This window comes from Bos indicus x Bos taurus, chromosome 11 (genome assembly GCF_003369695.1).
Source record: "Bos indicus x Bos taurus breed Angus x Brahman F1 hybrid chromosome 11, Bos_hybrid_MaternalHap_v2.0, whole genome shotgun sequence".
NCBI classification, from domain to species: domain Eukaryota; kingdom Metazoa; phylum Chordata; class Mammalia; order Artiodactyla; family Bovidae; genus Bos; species Bos indicus x Bos taurus.
This window is the reverse complement of record NC_040086.1, coordinates 98,002,833-98,027,724: the sequence shown is the minus strand read 5'-3', so window position 1 is coordinate 98,027,724 and position 24,892 is coordinate 98,002,833. Positions and strand designations below refer to the sequence as shown.

The 24,892-nt window shown below is 53.7% G+C and overlaps 3 protein-coding genes across 11 annotated transcripts in view; 1 reads left to right on the top strand and 2 right to left on the bottom strand.

The window, feature by feature from the left end:
• Positions 1–1,654: 1,654 nt before the first annotated feature.
• SWI5 (SWI5 homologous recombination repair protein) lies at positions 1,655–8,109 on the bottom strand. Its single transcript, XM_027554497.1, has 6 exons — positions 8,104–8,109; positions 7,764–7,907; positions 7,385–7,480; positions 5,149–5,270; positions 4,015–4,109; positions 1,655–1,960 (listed from the first exon to the last, which is right to left on the bottom strand). Exons 1-6 carry the CDS (start codon positions 8,107–8,109, stop codon positions 1,896–1,898), a joined length of 528 nt encoding a protein of 175 aa, XP_027410298.1. The 3' UTR covers positions 1,655–1,895.
• Positions 7,883–24,793, top strand: GOLGA2 (golgin A2). Of its 9 annotated transcripts, XM_027556399.1 has the most exons (27): positions 7,883–8,299; positions 9,828–9,950; positions 10,925–11,005; positions 14,014–14,130; positions 14,399–14,442; positions 14,545–14,608; positions 15,012–15,071; positions 15,262–15,342; positions 16,132–16,170; positions 16,668–16,730; positions 16,819–16,912; positions 17,003–17,109; positions 18,187–18,245; positions 18,536–18,677; positions 19,535–19,621; positions 19,725–19,832; positions 20,036–20,123; positions 20,476–20,813; positions 21,144–21,257; positions 21,891–22,136; positions 22,217–22,292; positions 22,545–22,633; positions 22,895–23,113; positions 23,207–23,309; positions 23,407–23,513; positions 23,587–23,740; positions 23,826–24,793. In XM_027556399.1, exons 1-27 carry the CDS (start codon positions 8,219–8,221, stop codon positions 24,038–24,040), a joined length of 3,099 nt encoding a protein of 1,032 aa, XP_027412200.1. In that variant the 5' UTR covers positions 7,883–8,218; the 3' UTR covers positions 24,041–24,793. The 9 variants fall into 9 exon arrangements, with proteins under 9 accessions (XP_027412200.1, XP_027412203.1, XP_027412205.1 ...); XM_027556402.1 differs by lacking the exon at positions 10,925–11,005; XM_027556404.1 differs by lacking the exon at positions 14,014–14,130.
• Positions 21,026–24,892, bottom strand: part of DNM1 (dynamin 1) — a 47,884-nt gene continuing 44,017 nt past the window's right edge. Inside the window, exon 22 of the mRNA XM_027556413.1 lies at positions 21,026–21,135. Within this exon, the coding sequence (XP_027412214.1) occupies positions 21,041–21,135 (95 nt within the window). The 3' untranslated portion in view covers positions 21,026–21,040. The remainder of the gene's footprint in view (positions 21,136–24,892) is intronic.

Here is a 24,892-nt window from a genome sequence, read left to right as displayed (position 1 = left end):
TGCTGGCAGATAAGCGCTGTGTGGCAGAGACCCAGGTCCTTTGTGTTCAGACAGAGGCAAGACAAGCCAACTGTCTGCAGTCTGCAACAGGACCAGAGTGTGGGCCTGGGTCATGCCGTCCTCTGAGCAGGACAAGTTGCTGTCCAGCATTAAAGGGGAGCTGGACTCACGTTCCCAGGCTCTGGGTCCTAGGCAGTTGCTCATTAAATCCCTGAAGCACTCTTTGGAGGTAGTACTTGTGGCTCCAACAGCAGCAGCTGCTGCTAAGTCGCTTCAGTCGTGTCCGACTCTGTGCAACGCCATAGACTGCAGCCCACCAGGCTCCCCCTTCCCTGGGATTCTCCAGGCAAGAACACTGGAGTGGGCTAGTCCCCATCAAATATCCGGGTGCTCAGCTTCATTTCCCAGGTGCCTTCAGTCAGTTTAGACCACATAGCTAGCTCTGGAACATTTGTCTGTGAGCAAAAGTGACGTCTGCCCATTTGGGAGTGAGTCAGTTCAGAGTTGATGTGTCTTCTCCATCTCTTTTACCCCCACTGTGGATTCCAGCAGTGAAGCTCTGAAATGTAGGAGGGCTATCAGACACTCATCAGACTTTGTGAGACAAAGGAACCTTGATCACATTCAGCCAAGGAGTCTGGTGGCTCAGATAGTGAAGAATCTGCCTGCAATGCAGGAGGCCCAGGTTCAATCCCTGGGTCAGGAAGATCCCCTTGGAGAAGGGAATGGCTATCCTCTCCAGTATTCTTGTCTGGAGAATCTCACTGACAGAGGAGCCTGGCAGGCTAGCCCATGGGGTCGCAGAGTCAGACACGACTGAATGACTAAAAGGAGGTTTGACTGTTAAGGCAGCTGAGGCAAATTGCCTTGATGTGTACAATACTATTATCATTTCTACTTATGGAGGCCAAGCTAGCTGCCTGTGGTCACACCGCTTGTAAGTGGGCAGAGCTGGAATTCAAACCCAGACCTGACTTGCATGGCTGGTTTTTATTGATAGAGACTATACTTACCTCATGACAGCCTGTCCCTAAGCACTGCTATTGCATCTGAAATCTTGAGAATGTTCAGCATGGACCGGGCAGAGGGGCAGTGGGAATAGCCAGGGTAACTAGTTAATAGTGAGATCCTGCTATTCTTGTTTGCACTGAGCAGTCACAACACTCAGGCTGCACTTCTGCCAGTTGATGGCTGTTCATGGTGAGCATCGCGCAATGAAGAAACGACCACAGCTCACCCACGCTTGGCAGAGGGTTTCAACTGGGGACTGGAACCCCAATTCTGTGGATTAGGGACAAAGTCCTCCAAATGTTGCTATTTCACTCTCAGCTCTTACCTGCTCATTTCCCAGCTCACAAAGGCAGAGTTGCACACTAGAAACTTCAGAGTTAAGACTTGGGCTCAAATCCCTGTGGCCACTTACTGGGTGTCTAACTTTAGGCAAGTCACTGTGCCTTTCTGAGTCTCAATTTCCTCATCTGTGAAATGGGGATAGTAATACTAATTCCTCTTAGGATGGATTGAAGCATTGGAGGTAATGGATATAAAGCACTTAGCACAGTCCCTGGCATGTGGAAATCTGTTACCACATAGGGCAGGCTCTCTTTTTCCAGGTTAGGATCAGGGGGCTATCAGAAGAGAGGGAATCAGCATAGAGATTTGAACCAAAATCACTCATGTTTATTTATAAACAGGATACACATACACAGGTATCATTAGAATGTTTCAGGAACCTTGGAGCTGGTTCGGCTCCTCCTGACTCGGCTTGGGCTCTCTAGAAAAAGGGCTGTTGATGTTTTCTTGCTGGAAAGCCTGTGGGTTCGCTGTTGGGCTTTCACTGCTTCTTATGTCCACATCTGCCTGTCCCAGTGGGCCGTGGACAAAGGGCTGTGAGCTCAGTCATTCATGTCTAGGCCAAATTCTGGATACAACTCCTTGGTGGTGACACCTCGGATCACAGCTGGAAGGAAGGAAGGATGTCCAGTGAGCGAAGTGGGAGGGAGAATGGCCAAAGCCCTGGCCCACCCAGGACCTCCTCCTGGACTTTCTTCCTGCTCCCCTTGTTGGCCACATAATCTTCCTGCCATTCCTTCCAGGCTCCTCCACTGTGGGCCCTGTCCACTCACTCCAAACTGGACTCACTGAACCCTCACCCACTTGGCAGAGGAGGCAAAGCTCCCCAAGAACCCTTTCTCCACACAGAGCAACAAGAGTCACCAGCTGCAAATGTAAATCTACACTGACACTGTGCCTGTGACCAGCTGCAAACCCTGCCCATGTGCATGTCTGACCACTGTGTGTTTTTTTTAATGTGGACCAGGTGCCACTAGTGGTAAAGTGCACTTGCCAACGCAAGAGATGTAAGAGATATGGGTTCGATCTCCAGTATTCTTGCTTGGAGAATCCCATGGACAGAGGAACCCAGAGGGCTTACAGTTACGAAGAGTCTGACGTGATTGAAGCAACTTAGCAGAGCACACAGCACATTTTAGAAGTCTTTATTGAATTTGTTACAATATCGCTTCTGTTTTATGACCTGGAGGCATGTGGGATCTTAACTCCCCGGCCAGAGATCGAACCCGCACCCCCTGCATGGGAAGGTGAAGTCCTAACTGCCGGACCGCCAGGGAAGTCTCTGCCCTTGCCATTTGGTGATACCATTCCTCCCGCTTCCTCAAAGACTCGTCTCTCCTCCCATGGAAAGGGGTCTGTCTCCTGAGAGGCCTGCCCTGACCACTTTCTTTCATCCCCACCTACCACCCTGCGAACACTTGAGTATTTTCCATCTCTGACCTTTGTTTCCTTCATGGCACTTCACGCATTTTATAATTCATTTATTTGTGTTTGTTTAGTTCGTGACTATTCCCCTTCCCAACTCCAACATCAAAACATAGTCACGTGAGAACAGAGACATTCAGATGTCTGGTTCACCAAAGTGTCCCCATATCCAGTGGAGTAGCACAGAGCAGGTCCTCAGGAAATACTCACTGAATGAATCAAAGACGGTAGGCTGCCTGCTCCAGGTCCTATGACCCAGAGGGACAGGTCTCAAGTTGGGTTCTGTCTACCGAGAGCTTACTCCCCTTGGCCTCTAGGCTACAGTCCCCTCGCATTCCTTTCTTCTTTTTTTTATATTTGGCTGCGCCAGGTCTTACTTGCAGCACATGGGATCTTTAGTTGCAAACTCTTAGTTGCGGCATGTGGGATCTGGTTCTCTGACCAGGGATCGAACCTGGTCCCCCTGCATTGGGAGTGTGGACTCTTAGCCACTGGACCACCAGGGAAGTCCCCACATGCCATTCTTCTTGGGCCCAGGTCATCCTCCTCTCTTCACTTCTTTTTCCCCCTTTCCGTTTTCTCCCTCCCCTCCTGTGGGACCCATTCCCCAGTGAAATACGGAGAAGCCCTTCCTGCTGTGGAATCTCAGATGTTGACGGGGAATTCTGCGACAAGTGCTACCAATGAGGCAGCCGGTGGGCAGACAGCCCAGCTCTGAGCACTGTCCCAGATGGTCACCGGCAGTCAAACATCAGCGTGTCCAACAATGGAAGCCAGGTGATGGCACCGAGGCCACGTACACATTTCCTTACCTCCAGGTGCCTGTGCCCTGGCTCAGATCTCCGGATAGTGGGTACTGTGCTCAAAGAAGAACAAAATACCCCTTTGAGCCAAGAGTCACCCTTGTACTTTCGCCTCTGTACCATGCCAGCCACTTGAGGCAAGGCTGGGGTCTCCATTGGTCTGAGTAGACTCTGGGGCACTAGGAACCCTAGTCCTCAGGCAGGCAGGCGAGTCCCAGATTCCAACCTGCCTGCAGCTCCAAAGCAGCCTCTACATGAGGGGAAGAACCCCAGGGACTCAATGAGAGCCGTACAGCTGCTCTGCTAGGAAGGGCAGGGGCGTTCGGGGAGCACAGCAGCTGAGAACACTGCGGGTGGGGGTGGGGCGAGGGATGGTAAGTCAGAAGACCCAGGGGCAAAATCCCACCAGCCTGGCCTGTGGGGACTCTCTCACCTAGTCTTCCCAGCAGCATCTGGGCCGCATCCTTGATGTCATTATACTCGTGGAGCTGGGAGATGTGGTCCTCCAGTTCATCTACACTGTAGCCTCTGGGGTGGGAAACGGGGAGAGAGAGAGAGAATCGTTAAGAAAGCTGATAAAGCCCCCAGCTTCAGAGGTAATAAGGCCCTTACTCACTAAGGGCCTACTGGGTGCTCAGCACTGGGAACACAGCAATGCCAAGACAGACCCCGCCCTCGTGAAGCTTAAGGTACGGCAGGGGATCTGCCCACTGTCTCACTCCTGGCAAATTCTCCCTGTATCCTTAGGGAGGGGTCTCCAGGCACTACTGGTACTATGTAACCCTGGTCAGAGCTGAGGGATTCACAGATGGGCACATGAGTGGTTAGTCAAATCCCCTCAAGCGTAACACGGCTATTCAAAGGTTCCTTGGTCTGTGCCCTGTGGCTGGAGCAAGAAGCGTGGGAAAACCCAGGAGGTATGGAAGAGCCAGTGTCCCCTTGGCACTGAAAACCCACTTTCAGAGGGAGGGCAGGGCCCACGTGTGGACAGAAGCAGAGGCAGAGACCGTGGGTTCCAGACAGAGAGTGGGAGACCCATAGCTTTTCAGCTCCCAGTTCCCCTGGTCCTCCCAAGCCTGACCACGCCTTACCTGAGGCAGCTGCTGAGGCTGTTGGATGCCAATGGCACAGTCCTGTTTTTATGTTAAGGTAGGTTTCAGTTACTATTGCTGTTGTTCAGTCGCTAAGTCCTGTTGGACTCTTTGAGACCCCACGGACTGCAGCAAGCCAGGCTTCCCTGTCCTTCACCATCTCCCTGAGTTTGCTCAGACTTATGTCCATATCGAGTCAGTGATACTATCTAATCATCTCATCCTCTGCCACCCACTTACCATCAGGAAGCTTGCACAAGCCTCTTATCCTCATCCATGAGTTACTGGGCACTAGTTAAAAGTTTTCTAGAGCTTCCCGGGTGGTCCAGTGATTAGGACTCAGTGCTTTCACTGCTATGGCCTGGGTTTAAACCCTGGTAAGATCCCACAAGCCACATGGTATGATCCCCGGCCCCCCCCCCCCCCCCCCCCACACACGTTATTCTAAGCACACTGAGGAACCCAACCAGACTTACTCTGATAATAGTTGGGTGATCTCCTTGTCCAACATGTCCTTCTTCTCCTTGAGTTTCTGAATGTCAAGCTGTAGAGAATCCTCGCTGGTCCTGTCAGCCTGGCCAGGTTTGGGAGATGGCCGCTGAGTGGCACAAAAAGTCAGAAGCTAGACTAACCAATTATCTACAATTCAGAACCTCCACATTGTCCCCCCAAAAGCCACTCCCTGTTTCAGTGTGGTAACAGACAACCTCTACCCAGAGTAAGACTACATTTTCCAGCTTCCCTTGGAATTAGATGTGGTCCTATAACTAAGTTCTGGCAAGTGGAACTTAATCAGAAATAGTGGATTCTATGTCTGAGAACTGTCCTTCCGGGGAGGGGATACACCTTTCTGTGGCCCTCTTCCTTCCTGCTAGTGGAGGGACGATGGAGTTGAACAGTGTCTTGGATGATAGAGGCATGGGTCCCCGATGACTGTTTTAGCCACCACTATTCAGGGTTTCCTTTCACTTTCAGCCAAACCCAACTTTAACTAAAGGGCTCATCCTGGTTCCCAATCTGACCCTAGCGCATCCACTTCAGGTCTACCTCTTGGATTCTCCTCTCCAGTCTACGATTATAACCTCACTGGGGGATTTCCCTGGTGGGCCAGTGGCTAAGACTCCATGCTCCCAACACAAGGAACCCAGGTTTGATCCCTGGTCATGGAATTAGAACCCACATGCTGTAACTAAGACCTGGTGCAGCCAAATAAATAAATAAATATTCAAAAAAAACTACTTGGGTAACAAAATGCTTCCTTGGGGCTACAGTTCATCTTTGTCCTTTCTGCAACTAAAAGCTGCGAAGGCAGTGCCTGACATGCTGCCAATCTTCAGGAAATGTTGGTTGGGGCCACATTGGGGTTTTTAACCAGTCAACAAATCATAAGTAAGTACTAGCTGCCAGGCACTGCCTAAGGCTGCAGGGGTTTAGCAATGGAGAAGACATCAAGCCCGGCCCCCTGCCTTCATGGAACATAGAGCCTAGTCCCAGGCATACAACACCCAAAATGATGCTCTTCCTCCAGATAGTTCCATGGAAAGCTGGACTCACCAGTCACACTTCATCAAAAAGACCTTCCCTGACCACCCCATCTAACCACCTCACACACTACCCCTTGTCCTGATGTTTTCTAACATCTATCACCACCTGGCATGTTGTACATTTCATTAATAATATTATTTTCACTGATGGCCTTATACCACTGGAGGGTGAACACCATGAGGGCAGGGACTCTGTTTTTTCACAGCTGATGGCCTTGTGTCTACAATAGGACCCAGCACATAAGTAAGTCGATTCAGTAGTGTCAGACTCTGTGACCTCATGGACTGTAGCCTGCCAGGCTCCTCTGTCCATGGAATTCTCCAGGCAAGAATACTGGAGTGGAAGAAAAAAAAAAAGAATACTGGAGTGGAAGAAAAAAAAAAAAGAATACTGGAGTGGGTAGCCATTCCTTTCTCCAGGGGATCTTCCCAACCCAGGAATCGAACCTGGGTCTCCTGCATTGCAAGTGGATTCCTTACCGTCTAAGCCACCAGGGAAGCCCAGACCTGGCACATAGAAAGCACTATTTCAAATGAATTCATCAAATGAATGAAGGAAGGAAAAACAACCAATCAACTAACCAGCCGTCTGGAAAGTGTTTTGAAGTTGAAGTACCGTGTGCTAAGGGGGCACCTAACAGAGCAAGTGGCCTGAGCCTGAAGTGGAGCTGTGACTCCTCCAAGGAAGCTCAACTTTAAAGGCTGAGGAGGCATCAGTTTGGCAAAAAGCTGGAAAAAAGTATTCCACACAAGGGAGAGCATATGCAAGTGCTGTAGGGCAGGAGAGAGCACCTGTGTTTGAGGGAATGAGACTGGTTTCCATGTAGGTGGAATGGGTGAGGGAAGGAGGGTGGTGTGAAAAGCACAAAACCAACCAACCACTTGTGGCGATGTCAGGGAGGAGGAGAGACAGAGCCCCTTTGTAGGGTCTGGGGTAACACTGACAAAGGACAGGAACGCTGTTTCTTCTCTGAAGCCTGGCGGGCAGGAGGAAAAGATGATGCGGAAGGACTGAGAAATGACCTGGAGTTTCTCTGTGGAATAAGGTCAGCTGGGGGGAAGACCCTGAAGAGGGCTGGTGGGTGGGTCAGCCGCTGTTAGGGAAGGAGGGAAGGGCTGGGAGCAGCATACAGGGTGGAGGGCAGGGAGGGGGCACAGGTATACTCACAGGGGATCGGAAGGCCCCGCCGCAACTTTTGGAAAGTCCTGGTTGAATCCTGGAGAGGAAGCCGAGGGAAAAAGTCTGATTGAACCTAGAGGCCGCCTGGGGAGGAAAGGGGTACTGTCGGGGTGTGGAGAGGAGGAACAGCTATGAACCGGGACTGGATCCGGTTGGGAAGGGGACAGAGAATGGTTCTGGGATCAGGGTAGGGATTCTCGGAAAAGGGGGGGTTTCTGACAGGGAGGAGTGTTGGAGGAGTGGATGGCGGGGCGGGGGGCGCGTCTCTGGAGGTATCTGAGGAAAGTCTGAGGCAGAGCTACAGGGGCGTCACGAAAAGGGACTGGGAAAAGATGTGCTTTCCCCCTGCTATCAGCTCCTCGCCCACCTCCTCAGCCCTGGCGTCCGGGGCCCCCGACTCGGGGGGCGCTGCAGAGAAGGAGGGTCCAGGGCGAGGACGGAAAAGAGCCTCCTCAGGTCTGCCAGGTACTTGGAATCCTGTGACGGAGACTAAGAACGTCACAAAGCGTAGCTACGCACGCACTTGGCGAGAGCCGGCTCAGTCCTCTCCGCCGCGGTGGGCAGGACAGAGGCCGCTTACTCTGCGGCTGCGCCTTTAGCGTTTTTTGTGACTCCACCCTCTCTTTCGGGCTAGGCGGCGGCTTTAGCCGTGCGTCTCCGCCCCGTATCTTTTCCACTATCCAATGGGGCTAGAGAATTGAGGCCACCCCCATACACCGCGGCCTCCTAGTACCGCCCCGGTACCGCCTTCTCTTGGCTGAGTGGCACCGCGGCGCGGTGGCTGCCGGAAGCGATTCCGCAGAGGTTGACGGGATCGTGCTGATGTGGCCCCCCCTTCCCCCGCCCCGTCCCGGGATGTCGGAAGAAACCCGACAGAGCAAATTGGCTGCGGCCAAGAAAAAGGTAAAAATGTGCGGGCTCGCGGCTCCCTGACCCCTCCGAAGGCCGGGCCATGGCCAGAGTTTCTGTGCTGCCTCCAAGGCACACGGGGTGAGCCCCTCGGCGCCCCTTGGCGCCCCCCCCCCAACCAACAAAGTCTTCGCAGCCAGTCCCGCCCCCCCCACCCCTCCACCCCCCGGCTGCCCAGTCTCCGCCGCCTTCACTCGTCACCCCCAGGTGACTTTGGATCGGTGACCCCCGTGGCTTCCCACACCAGGCTTGGCCTTCGTCTCCTGTCGCCCAGAACCGGACCTCCGCAGCTCCCTGGTCTCCCTAACTCCCTGACTCCGAAAACCTTGGTCCTGGCCTTTGCATTTTCCCCCCACCAACCGCCCCCTCCCCTCAACGCGGAGCGGCTACTCGGGCGTTGCTAGGGATGAGTGCCATGTGGCTACGTCATAATGCCCCTCGGAACTGTCATTAATGCCTAGAAAACTCGGTGTTAAATTTTACCACCCAGTTCCCACTGTTTTCACATCCTTTCCAGTGTCTCTGGGTCGTGGCAGCAGCTTGAAAAAGGGGACTCGGGGGGCTATGGGACCTAGGTTTCAGAGGGACCTGGGTTTCAGGCTCCCTCACCTCTAGACTTGTTCCCCCATCGTTTGATGCTGATAGTGTAAAAAGCCTACATTTCCCCCAGTGATCTCCAAACATTGACAGTATCTCTGGGTGGCCATGGGAGGTGTTTGGTTTAGTTTGGTTTTCTCCCAGGTCTCTCTATCCAGAGAGACTTTCACATTTTTAATCGGAAGTTTCTACTTCACATTGTAATTTTCTGTGATTCTGAGACCAGAGGGCCGGTCACTCAGCATTTAGTGCTCCTCTGAGGAGCACATCCAGGGAAACTGAACTTCACAACTGGGAATCTTTCACAAGTCATCACCTCAACGTGGGGCAGCCCAAGTGCCACAGGATAAATATGGGACTGATGGGTCAGTTTTGCTTGATTTTCTTGGGAGAGAAAAAGCCTTTTATACTCAATATACTTAGGGATGACATTTGCATAGATCGGGATGATTATAATGGACTTCTCTCTGAAGTGTGTTTGGGTTGTCCTCTTTCTGTTACGTTCCCAGATTCACTAGGGGTGTGTGTCTTCTCTACCTTCTGCCATTAGGATACATTGATGTAAAATTTTGAGACGTACTGGTGTGAAGCTCTAATAGAGATGGAAGAAGGGACCCTGATGCCTGATTAAATGTTTACTTTTCCTCTTCTGCTGCTGATTTTGCCCTCTAGCAGCTGCGGATTGATGTTGTAATCCAGAACTCAGTCAGAAGGCTGAATTTAAATTCCGTTGTTGCCTTTTATTGCCACCTTTTGCTCCTAGCCACGATATCAGTCCATTTCAAGTCATTGAGGATGACAGCCCTTGGAGGGTTGTTGTGGCGTTAAATCAGAAGGCAAAGAGTATTTTGTAAACTTTGAAAGTAGGATGTGGATCCAAGGGGCATATAGTTCTCATGAGCCTCACTGCTTTTCCTTTTTACAGTTAAGGGAGTATCAGCAGAAGAACAGCCCTGGTGTTCCTGCAGGAGCTAAGAAAAAAAGAAAGATCAAGAATGGCAGTAGCCCTGAGACAACCACTTCTGGTGATTGTCCGTCACCTGAGGATGTGAGTCTTGCCTGACTGCCTTCCGGGGATGAGGCACTCACGGGGCAACAGTAGAGGGTAGTGGTTAAGATTGTGGAAGAAATGTCAGATATTGGCTAAGAAGTTTGGGTTTGAATTCTCCCTCTCCCTCTGCAAGGGATATGGTTTTGGGCAAATTGTTTAAGCTCGTTGGATCTGTGTCTCCACATTAGTAAAATTGGGGTAATACTGTCTTACACCAAGGAAGTTGAAATGAGATTGTCGTCGTTTTTATAATAATCCCCTAAAATAGAGCCTGGTGCAGAGTAAACTTTCAATAAAGCGTAGTTGCTAGTTGTCTTAACTGCTCTGGTGATCTTCCCCAGCCTCATGGGGAAAGCCAGGCAGTGAAAACAGCTGCTTGCCCTCAGACTTTCCATTTAGAGGCCCCAGTAGAGCCCCAGAGTGTGTTGAGGAGAGGGCCTCAGGCACTTGGATTAGGAGACCATCTGAGTTTTAAGACCATCTTTGCCACCAGCTTGCTGGGTGGCCCTGGGAAAATCACTTCCTCCCCTGGGCCTCAGTTTCCTCATCTGTAAAATGATACTGGTGGATCAGATTATTGTCTTTCAAGCTTATTTTTCAGCTGTAGCCCCTCTCCCCCAACTTTGTTCAAATGAACCCTTTTTCTGAAGTCTGGTTTTTAAGAGTCTAGGCCTGATGGTCTAAGAAGCTTTTAAGAGCTGCATTGTTCATCTGAGGAGCTATGTGACTGCATAGTTCAGGGGACTTTTCCATCTGTTTGTTTCCCTTGATTTCTGCCTTTGGCAAGGCAGCAAGTGGCTACTTGGAAAAATGACCCAGGCCGGTATTGATCCCTTTTGACCCCTTTCTCTCTTCTCCGGCATTCCATTGCCCCAACCCAGTGTCTTCCTTCCTTCCTTGACTCTCTTGCCTCTCTAAGCCACTTTTCTCTTTCTCCCCTGCCCTTGTTTTTCCCCTTTCGCCTCCTGTAGATTCAGGACATTCTGGAGGTGCTGGTGTCCGACCTTAACCGCTCCAATGGGGTAGCGATCCCCCCATTGGACAAGTGGAAGGTGAGGCAGTGCCAAGACCCCCTCTCTGGCTTGCTCCCTCCCAGCTCTGCATGCCCTGAGGCGTCTTTGTTGTGGGGGAGACTTTGTCTCTGGCTTATTTTATGTTGCTGTCATTAACCCTCGGCCTGTTCATGTCTGCTTTTTCACCTGCTTGGTTGATTGGGTTCTTCCCCTTGCCTCCCCCCCACCCTGCCCCCACCATCTTTTATCATCTTGGAGAAGGTGAGATGCTCCTTGGAGGTTAAAGGTAACTTGGGAATAGTTTCTGGAGCAGGTGTGTGGGATTAGGGCTCTTTGAGCCTTCAGTTTGAACGCCCGGTGGTGGTCTCAGACTAGGAGAGGTTAAATAAAACCATACCTTCAAGTCTTGCCCCCTGGGCATCTGTCCCCAAAAGACCAGTAGACCACAAAGCAGTTTGTGATTTTTTTTTTTTAGTTCCTCAGTTCCTTTTGGTTTGGCAGTAGGGAATGTAGGGTTAAGAGAAAAGGAGCTTACTTTATAATAGTTACAAGGATTGAGGTTATTTTTTCAATGGAACTCACTGTAAGGGATATGAGGTTCATCAAACACATGAGTGATCAAGACATTCTGCCCCTGTTCTCTTTTAAGAATCCACTGGACACAACTGTATTCAGTGGGCCATTGAAAGCAGACAGCTAGTGCTAGGTGCTGGAGAAGACAGGTGAAAGAAGCAAGCCAGGACGTGGCGGCATTCCAAATGCTCAGCGGGGGCAGAGGTTCATTCTAAATGGATTCCAGGCTGGAGAGGGTGGCAGCTGGTTTGAGGATTAGAAGTGGGGAGCATTCATCCATATTGCAAGTAGGGGACCCAGGCAGAGGGTGTGGTCACAGGTAACCGCCAGGACTATGAGCTCACAGAGTACTTTCGGGAAAGAAGGGGAGCCTGGGATGCACGTGGACTAGGAGATGACCTCCTCCAGACATGATGTTGGCACTTCCTCCTTAATTAACTTCCTCAGGGAACATCTCCCAGGCCAGAGGAGTAGGACTGGAAGGGGGCCAGGTCCTGCTGGAGGTGGGCAGGGGGAGCGGGGTGGGGCCAGGGCCCTGGTGGCTGGGGTGAGAGAGTCTTCAGTCATCAGGCCTGCTCACACCCAGTCACTCAGGTCTGTCCAGGTGCTGTGACTCACCCTGTTGGCTCTCAGAGGAGACGCTGGGCGGCCTGGGGAGGGAACATGGGCCTCCAGGAGTCCCGAAGCCCTGGTCCACATCTGTCTGTCCTGGAAATGAAGACCCATAACCCCATGTTCCCTTCGTGTTTTATTTGTCATTTTTTTTTTTTTTTTTGCTGCACTGCACAGCTTGTGGGATCTTAGTTCCCAACCAGGGATTATTAAACCCATGTCCTTTGCATTGGAGGCATGGAGTCTTAACCACTGGACCACCAGGGAAGTTCCCTTTCTTGTTGTTTTAAAATCCTCTCTTATATCAGTAACTGTTTCCCACTTAAGTTTTCTACTCTAGTAAAAAAAAAACAAAAAACACTAGGCCTGTGATTACAGTATCCTAGGCAGAGTTGATGACATTTCCAGAAATGAGGAATAATGGATAGAAAAAAGTGTTTTTTTTTCTTTTTTAATGGAATAGGACATTTGAGGGGAGTGGACAATGTGTTTTGAAATTCCATACTTAGTTTTATGATTCAAAATTATGAAATAACTTGGTTGTTCACTGAATTGTCATATTTTGTATATTTCAGTCTTCAGACAAGTCCTTTTTTCCCCTTCTGAGCTCTCTTGTTTCTAATGCTAGGGATCCCTGGGTGCCAAGATGCCAGGAGGGGCCCAGGGCTCCCTAGGGCCCATGGCTAAGAGTGTGCTCCCCCCACCCCCGAAGTCTCACACCTCGCCAGCTGCCGAACCCCTACTCTTACCCATTAGATTCAGGAGTATAGGTTGGCAAGGCAACACCAGGTTCTGGGGTCAGAGGTTGCAGTGTGGACAGTTACCATGCCGACAGTTTGATTCTTCTTCAACTCCCCAGGCTCTGTGGTGCTTGCTCTAAGGCGGACAGTAGATTTGAGTTTTCAGAGGCCAGGGCTGCGGCGTCCAGAGAGTAGGCTGCCTTTTCCCTCAGGAGAGGTGCAGCCTCTCCCTTCCAGATCCACCTTGGCTGCCTGGCGCTCTTCCCTGGTCAAGCTTCAGCTGGTCAGTCTTCTTCAGTCTCACCTGTTGAACATTAGCTCTCAGGAGCCAGCAGCTTGGACTCAGTGTCAGTCAGGCCTGAGCCTGGAGAGAGGCCGAGTGGGGCTCTGGTCAAGCAGGTGGATTCACCTGGGTGGGGGAAGAGGGGACTTCTCTGTGGCCCCTGGTCCTCAAACCCACGATTCTTCTCTAGGAGGCCAAGAGTAGATGTCTTCTCTCTGGTTTTCAGCTGTTCTCGGTTGGGTAGGTGTTTAGGAGCTAGGAGCTTGGGGTGGGGTAGTGGCCAGTTTTCTTTCCACCTCCAGGAGCAGGAGGAGCCTTCTTGTTTGGCGGCTTCTTTCCCAAAAAAGGCATGACTCGAGGACACGCCCAGTGGTTGGGAGGAGGGATGGAAGGGAGAGCAGGAAGGAGGAGGCAGATGCTCTCTTCCTTTATCACTGCCACGTTCTGCCCAGCAGGGTCCCTGGGGAGGGTCACTCTGGCACAGACTGACCCTCTGGAAAAGCAGTGTCTGCCTCTCCCTGACCCGGCACACGTTCCTCTTACCTGCTGCGGCTGCCACAGGGCAGCCTGGCACTGCCTCTGACTGAGCTCCACAGAGGATGACACCCCATGTTCAGGAAGCAGGCCTCACGGCCCTCGCCCTGAGCCTTGGTCCAGGAGGCGGCAGAATGGCCCGAGTTCTAGGCGAGCCGTAGCCACACCCCTGCGTGGCTCCCAGCACGTGTGACTGTCACGACTGCACAACACCGGTCCTGCCCGCTCTGCACCCCTGCACTCATGACAGCGAGGCGCTCTTTGCCCTGCATGGCCCCCTAACCCCCTGCTCTGTTCTGTGACAGGCGCCCAAAGACCGCGCCGCTCCTGTTACACCGTCTGCTGATGACACCGTGTCACCTGGCGGTGTCCCTTCCCCCAGTGCTAGTCCCCCCCGTGTCACTAGCATGGCATCAACTCAGGTTTGTGCCTCTTCCCCCTTGGCCAGCTCTGTGTTTGCCCCCCTCCTATCTCCCGGAGGACTGGACCTCCTGCGGACCCTCGTCCTTTTTTTCCAGGTATCTTGGCTCTGTGAGCCAGGTGCCCTTCCTGAGGACTGGGATGGGGGAGCCCAAAACCAGACTCCCCTTAAGCTTCAGGGAGATGGAAGGTGGTTGGAATGAGCTTGGTGCCTGTGGGTGGTTCTTACTAAAAATTGAATGACCAATTCCTGTGTTTCTTCCCAAACAGAACCATGATGCCGACAACGGTTCTGGTCCCATTGACGAAAGCACGTGAGTGTCTCCCACGAGGGCAGCAGTCCCTAGGCCACTGCCCCATGACCCCCTCTTTCCCATCGAGCCTCCTGCACCCCTGACTGCTGTGTTCATCCCCAGATCCTTTTCATCCACCGAGGGCCTGCGACAGCTGTCTCAGCAGCTCAACGGTCTTGTGTCCGAGGTACCCCGAAAACTGGAGCTCGGCATGGGTTAGAGTAGGAGGGAAAATATGCTAGAAAGAAACTGAGGCAGAGACTCCCCAAAGGAAGGGAAGATCCTGGGACCAGGCAGCTTGGCTGGATAATGTTTAGCTGATCATTACTTCTCTGAGTCTCCTCTTTGAAGCCATGCAAATGAAGGGGTTGGATGATGAGATTGGTTACATTGTTTGATCCTGCAGATAAGAGCTCTTTGGGAGGGGAGGAACAAGGGGGAACTGAGAACCAGGAGAAACTGGCACAGGGAGGGATTAAAGGGCAGGAGGCAAGTTAGGTGGAAGAGGAAATGTTGCCAGTTGATGGGGAAGGCAAGGTGCTGGAGGAGGTCAGAGAACATCTCCATGTGAGCCCTTTCGTCTCTCCTAGTCTTCATCTTACATCAATGGGGAGGGCCTAGCATCTCCTGCTAATATAAAGAATCTGGAGGTAAGTGGGCCTACACTGTGGCCCAGTGACCCTGCAGGCCAGCCCTGCCCCCTACCTCCTCCCATGGCGGGGGCTGGGTGCCCCACCCAGCTGAGACAGCCCAGACACCCCCCAACCCTAATGATTGCTCTCTCTACCTCTCCCCCACCCCTCCTCCACCTCCTCCTCCTCCTCTCTGCATGCGCCTCAGAGCCGGTACCAAGAACTATCAGTAGCCCTGGACTCCAGCAATCTAACAAACAAACAACTCAGTAGCAAGATAGAGGAATTGGTAAGAGTCCGGTGTTGTCCCCTGATCCATGCTGCCAATATGGGGCTCCGGTCTCACCCTGGGGCTCTTGAAGAAAGGGGCTGGGGATCCCTGGTGCCAAGGGAGAAGGGGGTGCTGGGGGGCCTAGGTCTCAGCTGGAGGGACCCCGGAGCATGGCATGCAGCATGGCTCTCTCTGTGGCTGCCCTCTTTGCCTACTCTGTTCTCCAGACACCTCTGCTCGAGTCCTCCCCACCTTGCCATGGGTCTGTTGCCTGTAGGGGAGGCACTAGCTTGACTGATGTGTTCCAGCCCTGACCCAGCCCCTGATTTGTTCCCACTTGGACCTTGGACAAGTCACCTCTCCTCCTTGGCCTTTAGTTTCCTGAGGAGGTAGAATCAGAGGGTGTCCAAGGTCCCTTTTAAGCTCCAAAAAAGATTTCAGGGTCCTTTTCATTCATGTCGTATCGGTGTTAAGAACAGAACCTGGCCAGTGGTGTGTTTGCTCAGCAAACATTCCTTGAATGCGAGCTGGCAGAGGGTGGTCTTCACCTTCTCAGACTCCATCTCTAGAGGTTTATGTCATTGTCCCTTCAAGGGAATCAGATCCAGACTCTTGCTGCTGTAGCCATGAGCAAAACCTGCCAAGGCTCAAAGTCTCTTAGCTTGAGAAGCATTCGTTCATTCATGTCCCCGTGAACCCTCCCTTTCTAACCCCTTCCTGGCCCCTGCCTGTGGCCCCTCCTCCTTGGTCTGAGGATCATGGGGGAGGAGGACAACCTCAGTCACCTTCCTTTGCCTCTCCCCGCAGAAACAAGAGAACCAGGAAACTTTGGATCAGCTGGAAAAAGTAATGCGATTTCTTTGTTTCTTCCATGGCTAATGGGGCTTCCCTGGTGGCTCAGTGGTAAAGAATCCATCTGCCAATGCAGGAGATGAGGATTCAATCCCTGGGTCAGGAAGATCCCCTGGAGAAGGAGATGGCAACCCACTCCAGTGTTCTTGTCTGGGAAATCCCATGGACAGAGGAAGCCTTTTGGGCTGTAGTCCATGGGGTCGCAAAAGAGTCAGACATGACTTAGCGACTAAACAATCCATGGCTGATGGGTTTGGGGGAGGATTCAGATGTAGAGGACCATTCTCCTCTTGGCTGCTTACAGCCTGGAGGAATAGGTGGCTTCCCTCTTTCCCTCCTCGCCCGTCTTCCACTCCCTGGGTGCCGATTATCTGTTCTCATTGGTGGGCCTGTCCTGGGCCTGTGGTGGCATCCCCGGGCGGGGCACATGTCCTTTTCTCGTTCACTTTTGCCTCCTCCCAGTAAGAGTTGTTTCTTCTCTCTTTCTGCAGGAAAAGAAGGAATTTGAGCAGAAGCTTGCAAAGGAGCAAGGGGCTCTGAGAGAACAGCTCCAGGTGAGTGGACTCTTCCAGGGTCCCTTGCTGCCCCCAGGAAACATTGCTTTTGCACATTCTCAGCACTCGTTTGGCCTTTCTCCCAAAGGTCCACATTCAGACTATCGGAATTTTGGTGTCCGAGAAGACGGAGTTACAGACAGCTCTGGCTCACACCCAGCAGGCAGCCAGGCAGAAAGCAGGTGGGAATCTAGGCACCCTTTTACCCCTGGGCTGGCTAGGCCTTTGGTGGGATTCCTCCTCTGGACTTCCCCTCTCTGCTGTCATTTTAGGGGAGTCAGAGGATCTTGCTAACCGCCTGCAGTCTTCCAGGCAGCGCGTAGGAGAGCTGGAGCGGACGCTGTCTGCAGTCTCCACGCAGCAGAAGCAGGCCGACAGGGTGAGCCCGGCAGCCTGCCCATCCCCTGGAGGTCGTGTGGAAGGGTTGTGAGCCTAACGGTCTCTGCGGCAGCATGGAATGACTGGCTGCCCACACGGCAGCACTGTCCGTTTCTTGCTGCTTTAGAGTTGTGTGGTTGTGAAATGCGATCTGGACACGAGTTGGTTGCCGTGGGCGAGTTGTGGTGAGGGGTGGGGGAGTGCCACCTAGAGCGAGCACTAGATGAGCCCAGAGCCTGAGTGCCAGCCAGCCCTGCCTTTAACTGCATGGGCTCTGGCTCAGGTGCTGGGTGTTCAGGCTGTGAAGGTTCAGATCAGTATTTTTAGTCCATGACCACACTAAAAAGGGAGAAGTACATGTGTGTAATATATATGGCATGTTGGAAAGGACTCATATAAAACCCAAGGACAGAATTCCCTGGTGGTCCAGAGGCTACGACTGTGCTCCCAGTGCAGGGGGGGAACTAGATCCACATGCTGCAACTAAGGCCCAGCGCAGCCAAAGAAAGAAATATTTTTAGAAGGCCCAAGGGAGAGGCACAGGGTGCTTAGAGACCCGTCACTTTTGTACCTTCTGAGTTTGGGGTTATGTGAGCGTCCCATCCATTCAAAAAATGAACAAAAGATTACAGTGCAATTTAATCCATCCCTCGTAGTCATTCCCCAACCCCAGGGCAGAAAACAAGGTTGAAGAATCCCAGGTCTAAGTGATTTTAGGCGAGCTCCTTAACCTCTAATATTCTGCATTCACCGATAAAATGGAGATAGTAGCTGCCTTCCACGGTGATTGTGAGTTGGAAATGGGAATGTTGGCTAAGAAAGGGTTCAGAAAAGGTTCAGATGTGATGCTGCTAACAGTGAGAACGGTGGCCAGCCCAGAGTCAGACTGCCCCACCTGTCTCTTCCAACCTTCCCGAGTTCTTACTAAAACCACAGGAGAGCATGAGCTTGGATGTGCTTTGAAAAAACGTAAAGCCTCACACCAGGTGAGGACGTGTTGCTGGGAGTCGTTCTGTTGCTGTTGTTGGTCTGCATTTTCCGCCTGCCTTCTCCTGACCTCGCCTTTCTGTGTTCGCAGTACAACAAAGAATTGACCAGAGAGCGAGATGCCCTCAAGCTGGAATTATACAAGAACAAGTAGGATGGGGAGTGATGGGGGGGACTGGGAAGTAGGGGAGATCCAAGGGAGTGGGGTGAGAAAGAGGGTACATGTTTGGACGTGTGCAGAGCCAGGCTGTCAGTCAGCCATGCCCCTAACCCCTGCTATGGCCTCAGGCAGCTTGTGTCTTCTCTCTGGGCTGCCACTTGAGACTTCTGGTGCTGGGGTCCCTTCCAAAGTGACTTTTATGGCAGGAGTAGTGGGTGGATCACGGGAGCATTCCTCTCTGTTCAGTACTCACACCTCCCTCCGTCGCCTCTGGCCACAGTAAGAACAACGAGGACCTGAAGCAGCATAACTCAGAGCTGGAGGAGAAGCTGCGGCTACTGGTGATAGAGAAGTCAGCCATGAAGCTGGGCATTGAGGAGCTACAGAAGAAGCTGGAGATGTCGGAGCTGCTGCTGCAGCAGGTAGGGCTGAAGCCCTGGGGTGTGCGAGACCCACCTGGCAGGGCCAGGGCCTCTCGGGGTCATTGTGGTGCCCTCCGACCAGGAACCAGAAAGTGTGGATCCTTGTTCTGGTTCTGCCATAGACTTCTCTAGAGACAAGAGAAAGAGTGGGACCTTGCCCAGATCTCAGGAATCTGATATGGCTTATTTGTTTATATATATATATTTTTAAAGCATCCTAATTGAAAACTGTTGTTTTATGGATGATATTGGGTTGGCCAAAAAGGTCCTTCGAGTTTTTCCATAACATTGTATGGAAAAACCTGAACAAACTTTTTGACCAAACCAATAGTTGTAAGGCCAGCCCGTGAGTTTCCGCTTCCTTCCTCTTGAATGCCAAGCCTCCAGGTAGACAGAGTGCCCAGGTCAGTTTCTTCTTCATTGTTTTGGCATGCCCAGCAAATTTCTGCCTTCCTGCCACCTGTAAGGGTATGACACGTTCGTATATTGGAGTACTATGTAACCATTATAAAAACTTAAAGTTATCTTGTTTTCAGCAAAGTGAAATTAAGTTGCAGAACCATATATGATACTATCCCTGGCACTGTGCATCAATGAAGCATGTTTGCATACCTGTGGAAAAGGGTCAAGAAGGATACACACTGGATTGGGGAGGCTGGGAGAACTTTGAACACTTACTATCAGAATTGTTTACATGGAGTATTTAGTGAAAATAAAGCTATTTTTTAGTGAAAATAAAGTAGACATGGTACTAACAATATTAAGGATAACCCTGAGTTGTATGCTGACCTTTTGGGGGTGGGCGTTGTGTGGATCAGCCTGGGCCCCCCAATCTAACTTTGTTTTTCACCATCCAGTTTTCTAGTCAACCTGCCCCTGATAGCAGCCAGCAGTTACAGCAGGCCCTGGAGGAGAGGGCACAGCTGGAGACCCACATGGAGCAGGTGAGGCTTTACACACAGAGGGGTACAGGAGTCCCCAGATGACCATGAGTAGGTGAGGCCCCCCCTGTGACAGCCCCTGCTAACTTCTGCACCCCTCTTGCAGCTGAAGGATTCCCTGAGGCAGCTGCAGGCAGAGAGAGACCAGTATGCGACAAATCTGAAGGAGGAGAATGCCATATGGCAGCAGAAGATGCAGCAGGTGTTGGAACAGGTGAGGTGTGACCTTCAATCCCCCCCGCCCCCCCACCTTGGATAGGTCACTTGGTCTTCCTGGGCATCGTGTCATTTGCTGTGCATAGCTGGAGGTGGACGTGTGTATCTGGAGGCGGGGGTGGACAGGGCTACGGTCAGCCAGCCCTTACTTGACCTCTCCTTCCATGTGCGCCCCCACCCCCATCTTGGTGCTTTGAGCAGATGAGCAAGTTGAAGGAAGAAAAGGAGCGCAGCGTGTGTCAGGCTCAGGAGCTGGAGACCAGCTTGGCCGAACTGAGGAACCAGATTGGTGAGCTGGGCCCCAGGGACCTGGGGATGGAGGCCGGCGTTGGGGCTGGTGAGGGTGGCCGAGATTGGATGTGGGTGGATGGAAGGGCATCATGGCCCAGGGAAAGAGATCCATACCAGCAGTTGGCAAGGCTTGCAACTTCTCTGAGCCTCAGTGTCCCCATCTGCAAAAAAAGGGGTGAAGTGTGCCCACTGTGGTCTGAAGCATAAAGAGCTCTGAACGTGTCTTGAAAGATTGAGCCAGGAAGCCAAGACTGGGGGCAAGGAGGCCGAGTTAGGAGCTGTGGACCCCGAAGAGGGTGCTTTGGACGCGGCCCAGCCAAGAGACCCTGATGGTGTGCTCCCTTCCTCAGCTGCGCCCCCGCCCCAGGAGCCCCCGGCAGGGCCCTCGGAGGCAGAACAGCGGCTTCAGGCGGAGACTGAGCGGCTCCAGAAGGAACTAGAGAGCCTGGCTGGGCAGCTGCAGGCACAGGTGAAGGATAACGAAAGTCTGAGTCACCTGAATCAGGAGCAGGAGCAGCGGCTGCTGGAGCTGGAGCGGGAGGCCGAGTGCTGGGGGGAGCAGGCGGAGGAGCGCAAGCAGATTCTGGAGACCATGCAGAGCGACCGCACCACCATCAGCCGTGCGCTGTCCCAGAACCGCGAGCTCAAGGAGCAGCTGGCCGAGCTGCAGAACGGATTCGTCAGGCTGGTGCGCAGCCCCGCCTGCCCAGCCCTCTCTCCTCCCTGGCCAAGCCCTTTGGGGGTGGGGTGAGACACTTAACCCCTGTGGTGGCCTTGGTTTTCCCACCTGTAAAATGGGTGATATGGACCTTTCATGACTGGTGCCCACAAAGGCACCCTGGGAGCCAGAAAGCCCCGCTTGGAGGGACGTGGGAGGGTATGAAGGTGGGTGATCTTTCCTACCTGGCTCCACACTTACCTGAGCTCTGTGAGCTCCACACTTCCACTTCCCCCGTGGACAGATTCTGGAGTCTCCAGCTGCGTAGGGTGGCCACTCACTGCCCTTCTCTCTGTGCAGTCCAATGAGAACATGGAGGTTACCAGTGCACTACAGTCCGAGCAGCACATCAAGAAGGAGTTGGCCAAGAAGCTGGGCCAGCTGCAGGAGAAGCTGGGGGAGCTGAAGGAGACGGTAACCCCTGCCCCCAAAGGAAGGGCTAGGAGACAGGCACCCCTCCAGACAGGTGGGTGGGGGGCAGCCAGAACAGGTGACCCTGGGGTCCTTCAGAGCCTGTGACTGATTACCCCCTGGCCTCTGACTTTCAGAGTTGGGTAGCCCTATGCCGTAGGTCCTTGTCCCTGCTAGAGGCATCAAGCCCCTAATTAGAGAAAAGAGACATACGGTGGCTAGCTCCTTGGGTTCAGCCCTGGATTCCAACCTCGCATCTCTAAGGCTCAGTTTCCTTATATTAAAAGGAAGTTAGTATTTTTCTCCTAGAAGCATTGGGGGATTAAAGGAGAATCCTGCAGGGAAAGCCGCAGGCATTCAAGTGTGCACCTCACAGCTGTTGGCTGGAAAAGCTGTTCTGCTTTTCCACTCATCCACAGCCTCGAGTTAAGATAGAAAGAAGCTTGCTATGAGGGGTGAGGCTCGGTGAAGGCGGCACGGGGCTCTGGGCAAGGAAGCCGGGGCACAGGCAGCCGGCAAAGCCCTGCACAGTGTCTGTCTCCGACCGAGGGGTCTGTGCCCGGCCTCCCCGGCCCAGGGGCTCAGACTGTGGAAGCAAGCCACCCCCCGCCCTCACCCCCCGGGGTCTGCCCGCAGGTGGAGGTGAAGGGCCAGGAGGTTCAAGATCTGCAGCAGCAGCGGGACGAGTACCTGAACCACCTGCAGTATTACGTGGCCGCCTACCAGCTGCACATGGCCGCCTGCCAGCAGCTGGCCTCGGATAAGGAGGCGCTGCACAAGCAGGTGCTGCTGCAGACCCAGCTCATGGACCGGCTGCAGCACGAGGAGGTCCAGGGCAAGGTGGCGATGGAGGCGGCCCGCCAGGAGTTACAGGAGACCCAGGTGAGAGCGTCGGAGCACTGGGCCCCTGAGGGAAGGCCTGTGGCCTGTGTCCCTCCTCACTCTCTTCCCTGGCCCCTTAGGAGCGCCTGGAAGCTGCCAACCAGCAGAACCAGCAGCTTCAGGCCCAGCTGACCCTCATGGCTGTGCCTGGGGAAGGTCAGTGGGGAGGCCTGGAGGGAGGACACCGGCCCGAGGAGCAGGGGGACGTCTGGCAGCGTGGCACCGAGTGGTTGTTCATTCCTGAGTTACATGAGGCCACGGGGACTGCGGGTCCCCTTCCCCCCGGCCACTGGCTGGCCCAGGGCTGCAGAGTGAGGTTGGGGGCAGATCTGGGCTCCGAGCTTTCTTCCAGGCCTGCTCCGCCTCCGTGATTGGGGGGCCTGAAGACCCCCTATCTGTCCCCAACAGGAGATGGACTGGAGAGTGAGGAGCAGGATGAGGAGGCTCCGAGGCCTAAGCTGAGCGTGCCGGAGGAGCTGGAGAGCCGAGAGGCCCTGGTGAGGGCCTGTCTCACTCCCCCCACCGCCACCCCACCCCACCCCCAACGGTTCCTCTCAGACACCCTTTGCGGTTTCCTCCCTCCATCTCTGGTCATCCCCCAACCTCCCCTGGGAGCCATGGTCAGCCAGCGTGTCATTCTCCAACCACAGGCGTGCACCCCGAGACCCTGAGAAGGGGCGTGTCTCTTTGCCTGCCCGCCCACCCCTCTCTGGTCCTGCGTGTCTGCCAAAAAAGCATGTGTGCCCTCTCCCCCGCAGGTGGAATTTTTCCACTCGGCCTTGGCCAGTGCTGAGGATGAGCAGGCCCGGCTACGCAGGCAGCTGAAGGAGCAGAAGCTACACTGCCAGCGCCTCTGTCACCTGGCGGCCACAGCCCAGGATGGGGTGGAAAAAGAAGCCCCCGCCCCCAGGACTGGGGGAGACAGTGTGCCCGCGGAGGCCCACCAGGCCCTCCAGGTGGCCATGGACAAGCTGCAGGTGCGTGAGTTGCCCCCCAGTGGGGTCCAGGAAGGGTGGGGGGCCCTGTGGGCAGGTCGCTGCTGAGCCCTGACCCTGCCCTTCTGGCCTCAGGGCCGCTTTACAGAGCTCATGCAGGAGAAGGTGGATCTGAAGGAGCGGGTGGAGGAGCTGGAGCATCGCTGTATACAGCTGTCTGGAGAGACGGACACTATTGGTGAGTGGGGAGGCCGGGCCCGGGATGGGGGCGGGGGGCTGGATGCGGGCAGTGCCACATCGCATCTGAGCCCGTCTGCCCTCCTCGCCTCCCGCAGGAGAGTATATCGCCCTCTATCAGAGTCAGAGGGCGGTGCTGAAGGCCCGGCATCAGGAGAAGGAGGAATACATTAGCCGGCTGGCTCAGGACAAGGAGGAGATGAAGGTAGGGGTCCTTCTGCCTGTCTCTGCAGGCCAGGGTGGGGTGCGGCAGGGCTGCTGAGTATCTCTCCCTCCAGGTGAAGCTGTTGGAGCTCCAGGAACTGGTTTTATGCCTGGTGGGTGAACGAAATGAATGGTATGGCAAATTCCTGGCTGCCCAGAACCCTGCTGGTGAGCCCACTACAGCGCCCCACACCTGCCAGGAGCCCAGCACTGCTGACAGTGAGGGTGGTGAGTAGCACCCTTGGGGGAGTGGTGGGCAGGCAGGGGCGAGCTGGTACACCACTCTAAGCTCTGCCGCCCTCTCTCCCCAAAGGTCTCCAAGAGGTGAGCCTCGCCGACACTGTGGAGCCCCAGCAGGGGACCCTGCCGGGCCAGACCACCCCTGAGAACCCCACCGCGCAACAGATCATGCAGCTGCTGCGTGAGATCCAAAACCCCCAGGAGCACCCAGGCTTGGGCAGCAACCCTTGCATCCCCTTCTTCTACCGAGCTGATGACAATGACGAAGTGAAGATCATGGTGATCTAGTGGCCTGACACTGGCAGGCAGAGACCACAGCCGTGGGGCCCGGGGGCTTTGCCCCCACCTGTCCCTGCCTCCCCGTCCCTCCTTCCTGGCCCCCCCTCATCCCTAGACTAGCACGCGGAAACCCTTGAAGAAAGGGGTATAAGCCCCCCATCCAATGAGGGGAGACAAACAGGTGCAGACCCCTTGCCATCTTGGCCAGGGCTGTGTCTTGATATCTGGACTGTTACTAGTTCCAGAGAAACAAAGAGCCAGAGGCTCAGTTAAAGGCAGTTTATTTAAGAGGCGGGCCTTCTTGGGGAGCAGGGGCTCCCTGGTGGCCTCCTCACCCCTACCAAGCAGTCCTTTCAGAGGGGCTCATCCATCCTCTATTCAGAGGCACTTTGGGGCCAAGTGCCCCCTCCTTGCCCAGCTTGACAACTGGGCAGCACTCTCACAGGCCTTGGGACAGTTGGGCAAATTGAGGCTAGGCAAGGACATAAGCTGGTGGCGGAGTGGGCTCCCTCCCCAGTGTTTATACTGTAACTGTGTAACATTTTGTATATTCTGGAGGTAGGGCAGCACCCCCGTATCTCAGCAGAGGTTGGAGCTGGTGAATGGGGAGGAACTTCTATTAAATATTTGGGGCTGGGGAAACTTATTTATTAATAGTATAGGGTAGAGAGAGAAGGTGGAGGCGGGGACGGGTTTGTGCCCGGGTGATTCGACTCCTGTTTCGTTTCACTTTTTATTTCTGAATAAATGAATTTAGCCATACTGCTTGTCCTGGTGTGTGCCTTTTTTATGTCACTGGGCCCTGAGGTCTGTGCCATGAGCACTGAACAGGGAGCAGGTCCTGCCAACAGAGGGCAGGCT

Coding starts and splice junctions, on each gene's coding strand:
- SWI5 (XM_027554497.1), bottom strand. Junction 7,481..7,763: donor CGGACGCCAGGGCTGAGGAG/GTGGGCGAGGAG, acceptor TTTCCTCCCCAG/GCGGCCTCTAGGTTCAATCA. Junction 5,271..7,384: donor GCGGGGCCTTCCGATCCCCT/GTGAGTATACCT, acceptor TGTGCCACTCAG/CGGCCATCTCCCAAACCTGG.
- GOLGA2 (XM_027556399.1), top strand. CDS start 8,219: ATGTGGCCCCCCCTTCCCCCGCCCCGTCCCGGGATGTCGGAAGAAACC. Junction 14,443..14,544: donor GGTCCCATTGACGAAAGCAC/GTGAGTGTCTCC, acceptor GTTCATCCCCAG/ATCCTTTTCATCCACCGAGG. Junction 22,137..22,216: donor AGGAGTTACAGGAGACCCAG/GTGAGAGCGTCG, acceptor CTGGCCCCTTAG/GAGCGCCTGGAAGCTGCCAA.